The sequence below is a fragment of the Eschscholzia californica genome, unplaced genomic scaffold (assembly GCF_041429995.1).
Source record: "Eschscholzia californica isolate CP2 unplaced genomic scaffold, dmEscCali1.0.p SCAF_3, whole genome shotgun sequence".
Lineage (NCBI taxonomy): Eukaryota > Viridiplantae > Streptophyta > Magnoliopsida > Ranunculales > Papaveraceae > Eschscholzia > Eschscholzia californica.
Window position 1 is genome coordinate 55,974,663 of NW_028238420.1, and position 13,792 is coordinate 55,988,454.

General features: G+C 35.8%; 1 protein-coding gene, 1 long non-coding RNA gene and 1 pseudogene across 4 annotated transcripts; 2 read left to right on the plus strand and 1 right to left on the minus strand.

The window, feature by feature from the left end:
* The first annotated feature begins 1,522 nt into the window (after positions 1-1,522).
* LOC147552125 (G-type lectin S-receptor-like serine/threonine-protein kinase At1g11300) lies at positions 1,523-5,404 on the plus strand. 3 transcript variants are annotated; one of them, XM_086669058.1, is made up of 6 exons: positions 1,523-3,215; positions 3,539-3,840; positions 3,916-4,126; positions 4,250-4,487; positions 4,573-4,720; positions 4,805-5,404. In XM_086669058.1, the coding sequence occupies exons 1-6, from the start codon at positions 1,856-1,858 to the stop codon at positions 5,114-5,116; spliced, it is 2,571 nt and encodes an 856-aa protein (XP_086525184.1). In that variant the 5' UTR covers positions 1,523-1,855; the 3' UTR covers positions 5,117-5,404. The 3 variants fall into 3 exon arrangements, with proteins under 3 accessions (XP_086525184.1, XP_086525183.1, XP_086525185.1); XM_086669059.1 differs by having other exon boundaries at positions 1,669-3,155; positions 4,805-5,289; XM_086669057.1 differs by having other exon boundaries at positions 1,628-3,155; positions 3,539-4,126; positions 4,805-5,289.
* On the minus strand, positions 4,520-12,313 carry LOC147552126 (uncharacterized). Its single transcript, XR_015237576.1, has 5 exons — positions 12,288-12,313; positions 10,671-10,947; positions 9,768-9,802; positions 6,230-6,417; positions 4,520-5,009 (listed from the first exon to the last, which is right to left on the minus strand). It is a non-coding gene; the product is annotated as an uncharacterized LOC147552126 (long non-coding RNA).
* LOC147552127 (G-type lectin S-receptor-like serine/threonine-protein kinase At1g11300) lies at positions 6,432-10,039 on the plus strand (annotated as a pseudogene).
* Positions 12,314-13,792: the final 1,479 nt, after the last annotated feature.

Genomic DNA, 13,792 nt, shown 5'->3' on the forward strand with positions numbered 1-13,792 from the left:
ATAAGTTGGGTTCCCCTTAAAGGCGATCAACCTTCATTCACAGACCTTAGCCCATTTCTTTTTCTTTAGAGATAAGTTCTCTAGATAACTCTGAAATCATTAGAGAATATTTTCTAGATAACAACATTAGAAAATATTTCTCTAGATACAAAATTGACTTAATACAATCAACCATAACTTTACATGAACAACAATTGACGCCAACAGTTTTGACCAAAACATTTTATGAGTAATAATTTCTCAACCGTTTACTATTTGTCTCATGTAGCTTACTCAAAATAACTCATCACAGAGTTTCTTTCTGGTGCATATGACTAGAGAAATAAATAAGTCAATTTTAGTTTCTTTCTTGGATACCCAAGACAACAACATCTCACAACATGAGGATTTATGTATGGACCCCTAAATGAATCCACCAACTTGTGTAATTGTATTCTCTTAATACAATGGGATATTCTTTTAAAAAAAAAAAAATATCACGTCACTTGAAAATAAATAGTCCAAAGGAACTATAATGGTATTCTTACTCAATACAATTTCCTTTATATTTTTCATTCAAGAATATGACTGTTCATTTCTTAGAGTTTTGATTCTAAGATCATCGTTAACTTTGTCATCATGTGAAAAATTCGTTGTTACTGTTGTATGCTAAAGATTTAATTTGCCACTTAATTTATAATATACCAAGAGATGCAAATACATGCAATGTATCCATCGGTATCATGCCCATTCATAAGTCTCTATGTGTAGTCGTGGATGCCAAAGGGAAGTGACACATCCCTTCATTCCTATTCATCAACTTCCCTCCATTTTTTCAATTACAAAAATATCTAACAGAACGATCTATTCATATTGAAATTTATTGTCATAATTGTTCAATATGTATATTGTGACCGCTCCTCCCACTTCAACCCTTCTAAAACTATTTTACAGTTAAGAAGATGGTAAATTAGATTGAGTGTATTCTACGGACAAATTTATAATAGGGTCTATGGGTTTTAAGTCCAAAATAAAGTTCAAAAAAAGTTTAAGGTCCAATCTTCCCAGAAAATAGGTTTTTAGTCCTTTTCGTTTTGGAAGAAACATTGTTGATAAATAACGTGTTATGTATGACACATATAAAAAAAATGAAATAAAGTATGGAAAATATAAAATAAAGTATGAAACTTTAACAATAAATAACAGGTAATTTATGAAACAAAACAAGAATTTTTCAACAGAAAAACACTGTAACTTTGAAGTCTAGATATACTTTAAATAATTTGGACTAAATATCCATTATAATTATTATTTTGGCTTAAAATCCTATATTAATATTAGAGGGGACTAAATGTGTGTTTAGGGGCAGATTTTTGGACTAGGAATCCAAAAATTCTTTAATGGATTTTAATATATACCTCGTTTTAAACATTATATATTTTTATTAACTATAAGTTCCAATATTTAACACCCCATCAACCTGCTATGTACCAAGTACACAACTCAATTCTATAATCTACATCACTATCAACCTACAAGTATAGACTTAGTATTCCACATTCGTTTTAGTCCTTCCTTGTTCAATTCTTTCTTTTATTGTATGCATCCATCATGACTAAAATCTGTCTTTTGATTATTTCCTAGGAATGAAAATTATACTATATATTTATGCATATGATGTTCCATTTCACCCAGACATGTCATCTTCTAAGTTCAAGTTGACCAAAGAAAAATCACCATATGTGAGCATAGAGAGGAAGGCGAACTCTAGGCAACTGCAATGAATCTTCAATACCTGAATTCCTCGGAGACTGATGAGAAGGTATATATAATACCGCCCGTATTGCGTTTTTTTGATAGAGCATAAATAGAGAACATGGTAGCTTCTTTTATATTCGGGCTGCAGTTATGTTTATCAGTTATCACAAGTCGAAACTACAAACTTCTAATTCCTTTCTGTATTCTCTCAATTGCCTTCCTTGCTCTCCCTACCTGCATATCAGTAGATGACAATACCATTACATACACTCGTCACATCACGGACTCTCAAACTCTAACTTCCCCGGGTGAAATCTTCAAACTTGGGTTCTTCAGCCCTGGTAATTCTACAAATCGCTATGTTGGTATTTGGTATAACAAAGTTTCAGTACTTACTGTGGTATGGGTAGCAAACAGAGATAAGCCATTAAAAGATTCATCTGGAGTTCTAAAGATTGCCAAGGATGGAAATCTTGTAGTTTTGGACGGAGTAGGAAAGGTTTATTGGAGTAGCAATGTTTCTAATATCCCTGTAAACAATTCAGCAGCTGAGCTATTGGATTCCGGGGATCTAATTCTCAGACAGGTAAGTGGCGATTCCAAGAACTTATGGGAAAGTTTCGGAGACCCATCAGACACGTTTCTACCAACTATGAAAATTGGCATTGACAGAAGAAGTGGCAAAAAAATTATGCTTAAATCTGCTAAAAGTGAATCTGATCCTTCAAACGGGAACTTCATTACGGAACTTGAGATTATAGATATTCCTCAGCTGGTTATTTGGAATGGAACTCAACGTCATAGACGAAGTGGACCATGGCACAATAAGATCTTTCTTGGTGCTGCTAATACGTATTCTGTTTATTTAGAAGGTTTCTATATAGATACAGATGATCAAGAAGGCGCAGTGTATTTAACCTATAATTATTTTAACAAGTCTTCTTACAGAAAGTATGCACTCGATTATAGTGGGAATTTAGTTGCACAGAGATGGGATGGATCAGGAAATGGATGGTACCAATTCTTCTCCACGAAAGGTGATGATTGTGATGATTACAGCAAGTGTGGTCCTTTCGGGAGCTGTAACATATTAGATTCACCTATTTGCAGTTGCCTAAGAGGGTTCACGCAGAAGGATAAGTATCAATGGAACAGAGGAAATTGGTCAACAGGATGTGTGAGAAAAACAGAACTGCAGTGCCAGAGAAACAAAAATATTAGAAATCAAGTAGCTGACGAGAAAGAAGATGGATTTTTTAAGCTGGAAGCGATGAAAGTACCCGATTTTGGATATTTGAAAGCTCCAAAAGATGTGAATGAGTGTCAGGAAGAATGTTTAAGAAACTGTTCATGCTTAGCTTTTTCATATGATGGTGGTATCGGGTGCATGATATGGGGTCAGACTTTACTTGACATGCGCAAGTACTCTACAAATACCGGGGTTGATCTTTACATTCGTGTTGCTCGTTCAGAACTTGGTACGTATTTCATTTTGATTTTCGATCAAAACTTTATCTTGAAGTCCATTAAGAGCCATTATTAATCGAAGGTAGTAATTCCGTCCACATCTAAAAGCAGATTTTTCTGCGTCAGGTTCTGAATTCTTCCTTATTTTGACCATCAACATCTATAACTTCTCTCCCGATAATTAACAAAGATTATCATCTCAAATATAGCTATTCTTATATCGAAATTACAACATAAATTAACAATATATAGTCAAATAGATGATATAACTTATATCATATTGTTTTTCATTGCTTGACTTTATGAATAAGAGATATCACATTATATAATGCAGATCAAAAGACGAATACGAAGGTAATTATCATAATTACAGTTCTTATAGGAACAGTTACTATCAGCCTATGTGCATACTTGTGTTGGAGGTGGATGACAAAACAAAGAGGTAAACAGAAGAAAGAGATGGAAACTTCGCTATTTGATATCGACACTAATGTTTCCACTGAGTACTCGGATCCTAATATACTTGGAGACCATCCAGACCTAAAAATTCTCAAATTTGAGACAGTAGCAATCACCACAAACCATTTTGGTGAAGCTAATAAGCTTGGGGAAGGTGGTTTTGGTCCAGTTTACAAGGTAATAGATATATGTGTGTTGCTTATTCCACTATTTTTTGTTGAGGGATATCAATTATTAAATACTTTACTCCAGGGAATGCTTTTGAATGGACAAGAAATAGCGGTCAAAAGGCTTTCTAAGGGCTCCGGACAAGGCCTAGAGGAATTTAAGAATGAAGTGGTAGTGATCTCAAAGCTCCAGCACAGAAATCTAGTTAGACTTCTAGGCTGCTGCATTGAGGAGCAAGAGAAAATGTTGATCTATGAATACATGCCCAACAAAAGCTTGGACGCTTTTCTCTTTGGTTGGTTTCTCATAACTATATCTACTTTTTATAGACATTGAATTCTTAGACATATTAATCAAAGCTTCTTTTTGTTTCTTCTCAATTAACATATCGACTAATAGTATCGAGTTTGCGCATCAGATCCCACCAAACGAGCACTCTTAGATTGGAATAGGAGATTTTTAATTATAGAAGGGATTAGTCGAGGGGTACTTTACCTTCACAGAGATTCTAGATTAAGAGTTATACATAGAGATCTTAAGGCGAGCAATATTTTGTTGGATGAAGATCTGAATCCCAAGATATCAGACTTTGGCATGGCGAGGATATTCGGAGGCAATGAACTTCAAGCAAAGACAAGAAGGGTTGTTGGGACCTAGTAAGCAATCGTTTCACTATTTCTTTCGGTTATTTTGATTTTCATACTCATAATATCTACAAAGTTCTGAAATAATTAATTACAGTGGCTACATGTCCCCCGAGTATGCAATGGAAGGGCGATTTTCAGAAAAATCCGATGTTTTCAGTTTTGGAGTGTTGCTACTTGAAATTGTTAGTGGTGCAAGGAATAGTGTCTTCTACCATGAAGATTTATTAAGCCTTTTGGGATATGTAAGTGCATATTTTCTATTTCAGTAAATTCTATAACCATGAATCTTGAAGTAGGTGAATGATTTGAATATTTTTTTCTTTCAGGCATGGCAATTGTGGAATGAGGACAAGATGCGATCATTAATTGATCCAACATTGTTACAGAAACCATATATTGAGGAAGAAGTTTTAAGATGCATTCATGTGGGACTTTTGTGTGTACAAGAATTTGCAGAAGACAGACCAACCATGTCTATGATACTTTCAATGCTTACCAGTGAAACGACAACACTTCCAACTCCAAAGAAACCTGCATTCACGATAAAACGAAATTGTTACGAGTCAAGTCCTTCTCAAGAGAACCATAAAGCATTTTCAATAAATACTATAACAATGACAAGCATCGAAGGGCGTTAAGCTTTTTGTAGCTTCATTTTCTATTCTATTTGAATTGTTAAGACCTTTAGACCCATCATTAGTTTTTACAGTGGCGTGGCTGAGAATCTGGTGGTGCAATGCAAACTTATGTTAGAGATCTTTATACAATCGTATATCTATTTCATTGAAGTGGAAGCAGGATTTTTTTGTTAGGGGTGTTAGCGTAATGTGACAACTTTAGAAAGTGAGTTTTACTTCATGAAGTTAGTGCCTGCAAGAAATAATCTCAAAGAAATTTACGTCACCGCAGTCATTTGACTAATTGGATATATCCTAGTTCTTGGATAGTTTAGAAAGCTAAGTCATCGAATTAACTGTTAATCATTATGCATTCAAGAATCATAATTTTTCTTGAAGACTATCTATTCATATTGAAACTTATTGTCATAATTGTTCAATATGTATTTTGTGACCGCTCTAACTTTAACCCTTCTAGAACTATTTTACAGTTAAGAAGATGGTACATTAGATTGAGTTTAACGTTTCAGAATAGAGTATTTTATGGACAAACTTTATAGCATACTTTGTTTTGAACATTATATACTTTTATTAACTATAAGTTGGAATTTTCGAACACTCCATCTACCCGCGCCATATACAAAGTACAAAACTCAATCGGTTGTTAAGCAAATACAAAACCAATTAAATGAAACAATTAGTTTTGTTGTACAAACATAATCTAATACTAAATTACTTCCAAAGATTAGACCAATGAAAATTACCACAATCAGGGGTAGCAGACAAACATACATACTTACCATCAGAAGTTTTCTGGAGAATGTAACTTAATTCTTCCTTTCTGGAAAAAAATTTTGTAGTATTCCTCATTCATTTTAGTCTTCTCTTATTGTATTCTTTCTTTTATTTTATATATCCATCATGACTTGAAATCTGTCTTTTGATCATTTCATTTGAATGAAGAGAATCTGGATAAAATATATCACTAGTACAAAATTATGTATATGTACGCATATGATGTTCCATTTCACCTGACATGTCATTTTTTAAGTTCAAGTTGACCAAAGAAAAATCACAATATGTGAGCATAGAGAGGAAGGAGAACTCTAGGAAACTGCAATGAATCTTCGATACCTGAATTACTCCGAGACTGAGAAGGTATATATAATACTGCCCATATTGGGTTTCTTTGACAGAGCATAAAGAAAGAACATGGTAGCTTCTTTTATTTTCGAGGTGGAGTCATCGACTACCACTAGACGAAACAACAAACTTCTAATTCCTTTCTGTGTTCTCTCACTTGCCTTCCTTGCTCTCCCTACCTGCATATCAATAGATGACAATACCATTACATCCACTCATCACATCATGGACTCTCAAACTTTAACTTCCGCGGGTGAAGTGTTCAAACTTGGCTTCTTCAGCCCTGGTAATTCCACTAATCGTTATGTCGGAATTTGGTATAACAAGGTTTCGGAGCATAGTGTGGTATGGGTAGCCAACAGAGATAATCCATTAAAGGATTCATCTGGAGTGCTAAAGATTTCCAACGATGGAAATCTCATAATTTCAGATGGACTAGGAAAAGTTTATTGGACTACAAATGTTTCTAATATCCCAGTTAACGATTCAACAGCTGAGCTATCGGATTCTGGGAATCTTCTTCTACATCAGGTAAGTTATGAGTCAAATATATTATGGGAGAGTTTCCAAGACCCCTCGGACACATGTCTGCCAACTATGAAAATTGGTATGGATAGGAGAAGTGGCAAGAAAATTATGATTAAATCTGCGAAAAGTGAATCCGACCCATCAACTGGGAACTTCACTTTGGAGTTTGAGGTTACTTTCCCTCCTCAGCTAGTTACTTGGAATGGAACTCAACGTCATCGACGAAGTGGACCATGGAACAGTAAGATCTTTATTGGCACTGGTGACATGTATTCTGTTTATTTAGATGGCTTCCATACAGTTGTCCAAAATGAAGCACTGTATATCACTTACAAGTTTTATAACCAGTCTTCTTTCCGAAGGTATGTATTGGATCATAGTGGGAACTTAGTTACACAGAGATGGGATGGAGTCGGACCTGGATGGTACCAAATTTTTTCCACAAAAGGCGATGAATGTGATGTTTACAGCAAGTGTGGTGCTTTTGGTAGCTGTAACATATTAGATTCACCTATTTGCAGTTGCCTAAGAGGGTTCAAGCCGAAGTACAGAGATGAATGGAATAGAGGAAACTGGTCAGCAGGATGCGTGAGGAAGACAGAGTTGCAGTGTGAGAGAAACAAAAATACTAGTAATCAAGTAGCGGACAGGAAAAAAGATGGATTCTTTAAGCTGAAAGAGATGAAAGTGCCCGATTTTGCACATTGGAAAGCTCCAACAAATGTGAATGAATGTCGGGAAGAATGTTTAAGAAACTGTTCGTGCTTAGCTTTTGCGTACGATGGTGGTGTCGGGTGCATGATATGGGGTCAGACTTTACTTGACATACGCAAGTTTACGAAAGGAAACATGGTTGATCTTTATATTCGTCTTGCTGATTCAGAGCTTGGTACGTATTTGATTTAATTCTCATTGAAGCTTCATCTTTAAAGTTTAACAAAAAAACATTATTTTTGTCAAAATGATCTTCTTATCTGTCCAGACGACTTTCTTTACTCTCGTTAAACTAGATAAAAAATGCTAGATTATTAGATTTTGACTCTAACTGGATTCAGTACGATCGTCAACTACATGTTTTCTCTGGAAGGATGACATGTCCTTCCAAAAGAAACTTGTAAGCTAAAATAAAAGGGTAGTAGCTCATTATTAAATCACAAGATGATCAAGTGGATAGTTCTAAGTGTTCTTCTGAGAGTCAAATTCTGTGTTCACATTTAGAGGCTTGTTTTCTTCTCTCGCAAGTTTCGACTTTCTCCTTTCTTACACACAATTTTCTTGTTTTGACTATCAACATCTACAACTTCACAATATAGTTAACTAAGATCATCATATTACTAAAATATACATATACTTATATTAAACAGACCATTTAAACTAAAAGTTTATATTCAAACATATGATATAATCTATAATATAATTTTTGTTTGTTGACTTTATGAGTACATTACCTAATGCAGATAAAAAGAAGAATACGAAGGTAATTATCATAGTTACAGTTCTTATAGGAGCGGTTATTGTCAGTATATGTGCATACTTGTGTGGGAGGTGGATAGCAAAACAAAGAGGTACTCACATAGTCAGTCACATATGCAATAATTTAAGCTTTCAAATGTTGAAATTAAATAGTTATGATTAATCTAGTTTGAAATTGAATTCCAAATCCAGGAAATCAGAAGAAAGAGATGAAAATTTCAGTGTTCGATATGGACAATAATGCTTCCGATGAGTATTTAGATCACAATATCCTTGGAGACAATCCGGAGCTAAAAGTTTTCAAATTTGAGACAATAGCAGTTGCCACAGACCATTTTGGTGGAGCTAATAAACTCGGGGAAGGTGGTTTTGGTGCAGTTTACAAGGTAGTAGATGCTTCATATTTCTTATGCTATCTTTCGTTAAAAATTTGTCGGATAAACTGGAAGTGAAACACTTAATGTTTTTTTTCCAGGGATTGCTTTTGAATGGACAGGAAATAGCTGTGAAAAGGCTTTCGAAGGGCTCTGGACAAGGCCTAGAGGAATTTAAGAATGAAGTTGTAGTGATCTTAAAACTCCAACACAGGAACCTGGTTAGGCTATTAGGCTGTTGCATTGAAGGAGACGAAAAAATGTTGATCTACGAATACATGCCCAACAAAAGCTTGGACGCCTTTCTCTTCGGTTTGGTTTCTTAGACTATATCAAGCTAAGTTTTCTTTTGCGTCTTCTGAAATCTTAATTCACATTTGACTAACAGTGCCGAGTTTGTGCATCAGATCCAACCAAACGTGCACTCTTAGATTGGGATACGAGATTTCAAATTATTGAAGGGATTAGCCGGGGGATTCTTTACCTTCACAGAGATTCTAGATTAAGAGTCATTCACAGAGATCTTAAGGCGAGTAACATTTTGTTGGATGGCGATCTAAATCCCAAGATATCAGACTTCGGCATGGCGAGGATATTTGGAGGCAATGAACTTCAAGCAAAGACCAGGAGGGTTGTTGGGACCTAGTGAGTATTGGCTTCTAAAGTGACATCATTTCTATTTGCATACTCATAACTCTAACAATCTAAGAAATTGTCTCAAACATAACTGCAGTGGTTATATGTCCCCCGAATATGCAATGGAAGGCCGATTTTCAGAAAAATCAGATGTTTTCAGTTTCGGGGTGTTGCTATTAGAAATTGTGAGTGGTGCAAGGAATAGTATTTTTTACCATGAAGATTTATTAAGTCTTTTGGGATATGTAAGTGCGCAAATTCTATTTTAGTAAATTCTACAAGCATAAATTTAAAAAATTTATTCCTAATTATGCAAGATAATGATTTGAATATTTTTTTCTTTGAGGCATGGCAATTGTGGAACGAGAACAAGCTGCAATCATATTGATCGATCCAACATTGTTGTGCAAACCGTATATTGAGGAAGAAGTTCTAGGATGCATTCATGTGGGACTTTTGTGTGTACAAGAATTTGCCGAGGACAGACCAACTATGTCTACAATACTTTCAATGCTTACCAGTGAAATGACAATGCTTCCAACTCCGAGGAAACCTGCATTCACGGAAAAACGAAATTGTTTCGAGTCAAGTCCTTCTCAAAAGATTCATAAAGTATTTTCTACAAAAACTGTAACAATCACAAAAATGGAAGGCCGATAAACTATTTCTCTTTCTTTTTCTTTTCTATTTTAATTGTTAATCTTTTGTGATAACACAAATAAGAAAAAAAGCAAGCCTGGTGATTGATTTATCATATGCTAATCTAGTAGTGATTCAATTTTCTTTTTTACTTTTGGCCTACTTCATGTTAATCTTTTATATTTTTTTTTTAATTGTCAGTATGCCTCGAACCCTTTACCTCTAAGCTGGAAGACTAATACCACTCTATAATCTTTTATATGATAATACACAAAATCTTATTCTTCTGGCACGTCCAACTGGTCAAGATCCATGTGACATAATTCCAAATCAATGGTCGGAATTTCCTCGTGATTTAGAACACAAACCAAGAGGAAGTCAGACAAATTAACTCCAACCATTGATTTGAAATTCTCTCCCAAATCTGCCTAGGCGAGATCAGTTTCCTGGTTAAAATTACCTTTGGTTAACATTAAAAAGGATGACTCTAGAGATCATGAAGGGACAAGAAGTTTACCAGAAAAAAAAAATGAAGAGGAAACTCTACACATACAAACAACTACACAATCTTCAACCAAGTCCTATAAGAATACTTATAATTTATAACAATATATAGATGAAGGAAAGCTCTAGGGCAACTAAATTTGATCTTCATAGACCTGTTAGTACCAAAAACAAGAATATCATTTCTTATTCGATTTTTGAGGCATACTTCTGTTTATAACAAATAGAAACAAAAAAAAAGCTATTCTTCCTTTTTATCTTTTGTTACTTGCACCTACCTGAACTTCTGTTGGTGACACCACCATTACAGCCACCCCATCCATCGTGGAGCTAACTCTAACTTCCCTTTGCAAACTCTTCAAACTGAGCTTCTACAGGCGTGGAAATTTTACTAATCTCACTACCTCAGAATTTGGACTATGAGATTTCAGTATCGACTATGGTAGGGCTGGGTAAAACAGTCCCAGCCCGCCCGTCTCGAAAGGGTTTCATCGGTGCGCGATATGTGGCTAGAGCAGGCGCGGTGGACATTCATAGCCGAGAGATGAGTAGGATCTATCACGGAAATTTCAGACGACAAGCATTCGGATTATTCTTCTCAAGTTTTTTCTAGACTTCTGGTGGTGCGGTTTGCCTCTCTGATAACTTGTTATAATTGCCCACTGGGAATCTATCTTTGGTTAAAACGACCCAAACATACTCGCCCTCCTTATACTCCACATGTTCCTCTGGGCTCATCCTATAATGAACTATTTTCGGTAAAGTCGCTACGAGAACTCGATTTATTTGATGTTGAACATTCTTCAGTGGTGGTAAACCATCAGATAGATCTGTAGGGACAACATTCGCGAATTCTTTCAATATTGGACGAACGGATTATGAAATCATGTCATCCACATTACTATTTTCCTTACCAATCATCATATATCTAACATCAGTTTGTTCAACCTCTTCAATGAACAACCCACGAGATAATAAGTTTGAAGTGTCACCTTTACTAGTTGTAGGAGGAATCTCTCTACTAGGTAGCAACACAATTTTCTTTTTGTCGAATTGCAAACTATAGGTGTTCTTTCCTTACTTCACTTGTTGCAATCTTTGATACATTAACTTGATATAGTTTTGTGGAATAAAAATTGCACGCATATATTTCTTCATCTTCTCCCACGAAGTTACCTTTGATTTCCCTGTTCTGGATCGCACTACCTTTGATTTTCCTTTGATTTCCTTGTTGCAATCTCTCTACTAGGTATCATCAGCCCTATCACGAAGTTTAGTAGCCACAAGAGGAACCTGTCTATCCTGAGGTATCCCCTTAAACTCTATAATATCATCAACTACAGTTAGCCAGTCGAGGAATTCTTCAGGTTGACCATACCCTCTGAATTCCGGGATATCAATCCTCAATCCCGCTTCCCATCTTCGAGAATCGTGATTGGTTTGGTTCCTTCTTCCCCGAACGTTCCTAGCAAAAGGATTGTCGGAATCATCTTCAGTATATCCATCATCCTTTTCTGAGTGACGATATAGTGAAGTCGGTTCCCTTTGATGAACAATCAATGCATCCAACTGATGCGTTAACTCTTCCATCATTCGAGTCATCTGTTGCCGCCATTCGTCAACACCGTGCAATCGTTGATTCATAGCTTCAATTTCCACTATTTCATTAACAATATCCATGAAATTCTCCCTACCTCTAGCATGTTGTCTTCTTGGTAGCATTGTTAGAGATCGACGCAAGCTCTGGTATCAACTGATGTAGCCGGTAGTAGGCAAGAGATTTAAAATATAGAGATCGCCCCTCTATGATTGATAAACGAAATTTTATTCAATAATCTAAGCTCCCTAAACAATGAACATAAAAGGCCTATTTGTATGCTTGAAACCTAAAATACTAGAAGTCTAAAGTTATAAAAATCTAAATTTACTAGAATTAGAAAACTGTTAATAACTATGAAAACAACAAAAATTGGGAAACAGCTAAAACTGGAAAATATTTCCTAAAACAACTAAAATTCTCAAACCACTAAAACTACGAAAATATAAAATTCGGAAACTACTAAAAATATAAAATCTTTCTGTATGTCATCTAATCCCCGACTTGTCACGGTCTCACTTAGCATAAAACTCTAATGCTATTTTGTCAGCTGCGTCAATAACTCATTTGAAAAAATAACAATACATCCTGATGATGCACAAAATGTTCAACCGTTGACTGACGCCAAGAAGTCAAGAAAAAACCAAAAGTCCAACGAGTCAACCTGTCTCAAGGAAACATGATCGGTCGGTCCGAAGGGATCCATCACCTAAGCCCAGAATTGGGATGTCGACAAATCTCCTAAGGAGATCCAGCCTGTTTACCTTAACCACAATCAGGTCCGTCCTGGGATTCTCAAGAAGTATGGGGTGTCCACGTAAGGTAGGTCGTTACTCCCTGAACATGGGAAGGCAAAAGCGCGCCGCACACTTGCCGACTTAATTCCAAATCTTCTTAAAGATCTTAGTCGGCTGAAGATCTAAGTGGTTAAGTAACTTAGGCTTCAAGAGTCTCAAAGGAGGAAATATCTCTTAAAAGATCTATCAACTCGGCAGGATATCTACGAAGTATCTTTAAACATAGGAACTTTCAATTATCCTAGATACAAGATAAACTCAAAGAGGAAACCCTAACTACGAATAGTAGTCCAATTTTCAAACGGTGGATTACAGCCGCCTCATCTACACTGTCTATCACAGTCGGTCTAATTCGACCTATAAAAGGGTACCTCATCACCTTCATCAAGGTAAGTTGAGTAAGTTCAACACATTCAATATATACTCAATCTTTTAACTGCAAAGAGCAATCTGACTGTCTTGAACGTCAGAGAGGTTTCCGAACCCTTTGCAGGTTTCCCCCTGGTTTCTAGGAGCAGGAGGGAACATCGTTAAACGTCCAGACGGAATATCCATCATAGCAGATGTTGTCATGCATCAAGTCTCAATTCTCTGACTGATAAACGAAAAGCCATTTTTTGACATCAGCACATCCGACGAATTTCGCTCTCTCACTTTTGCATTTTCTATCATCTAACAGTCAATTTTGAAAGTGTGTTTTTTGAGCATTTTGTTATTCTTTGGCGAATTCGAAGTCAATTTCTTTTGGCATTATCAGTTAATTGTATTTCGGGTGTTCTCGTCCTGTTGTATACTCGTGGTTTATAACAGAGGGGGCGAATTACTGTCTGCTTTGAAGTTTCGTGTACAACAAAATTGTTTTCTCATTTTTCAGTTCAAACCAGTAGCAATATTTTCCAATAATTGGTAGTTCCCTAAAGACCTGAGGATCCGCTCCAAATAGCATGCAAAAGAATGAAATCCAAATTCGTCAATGGAAAATGAATTGGGGACTCCTTGGGGTATA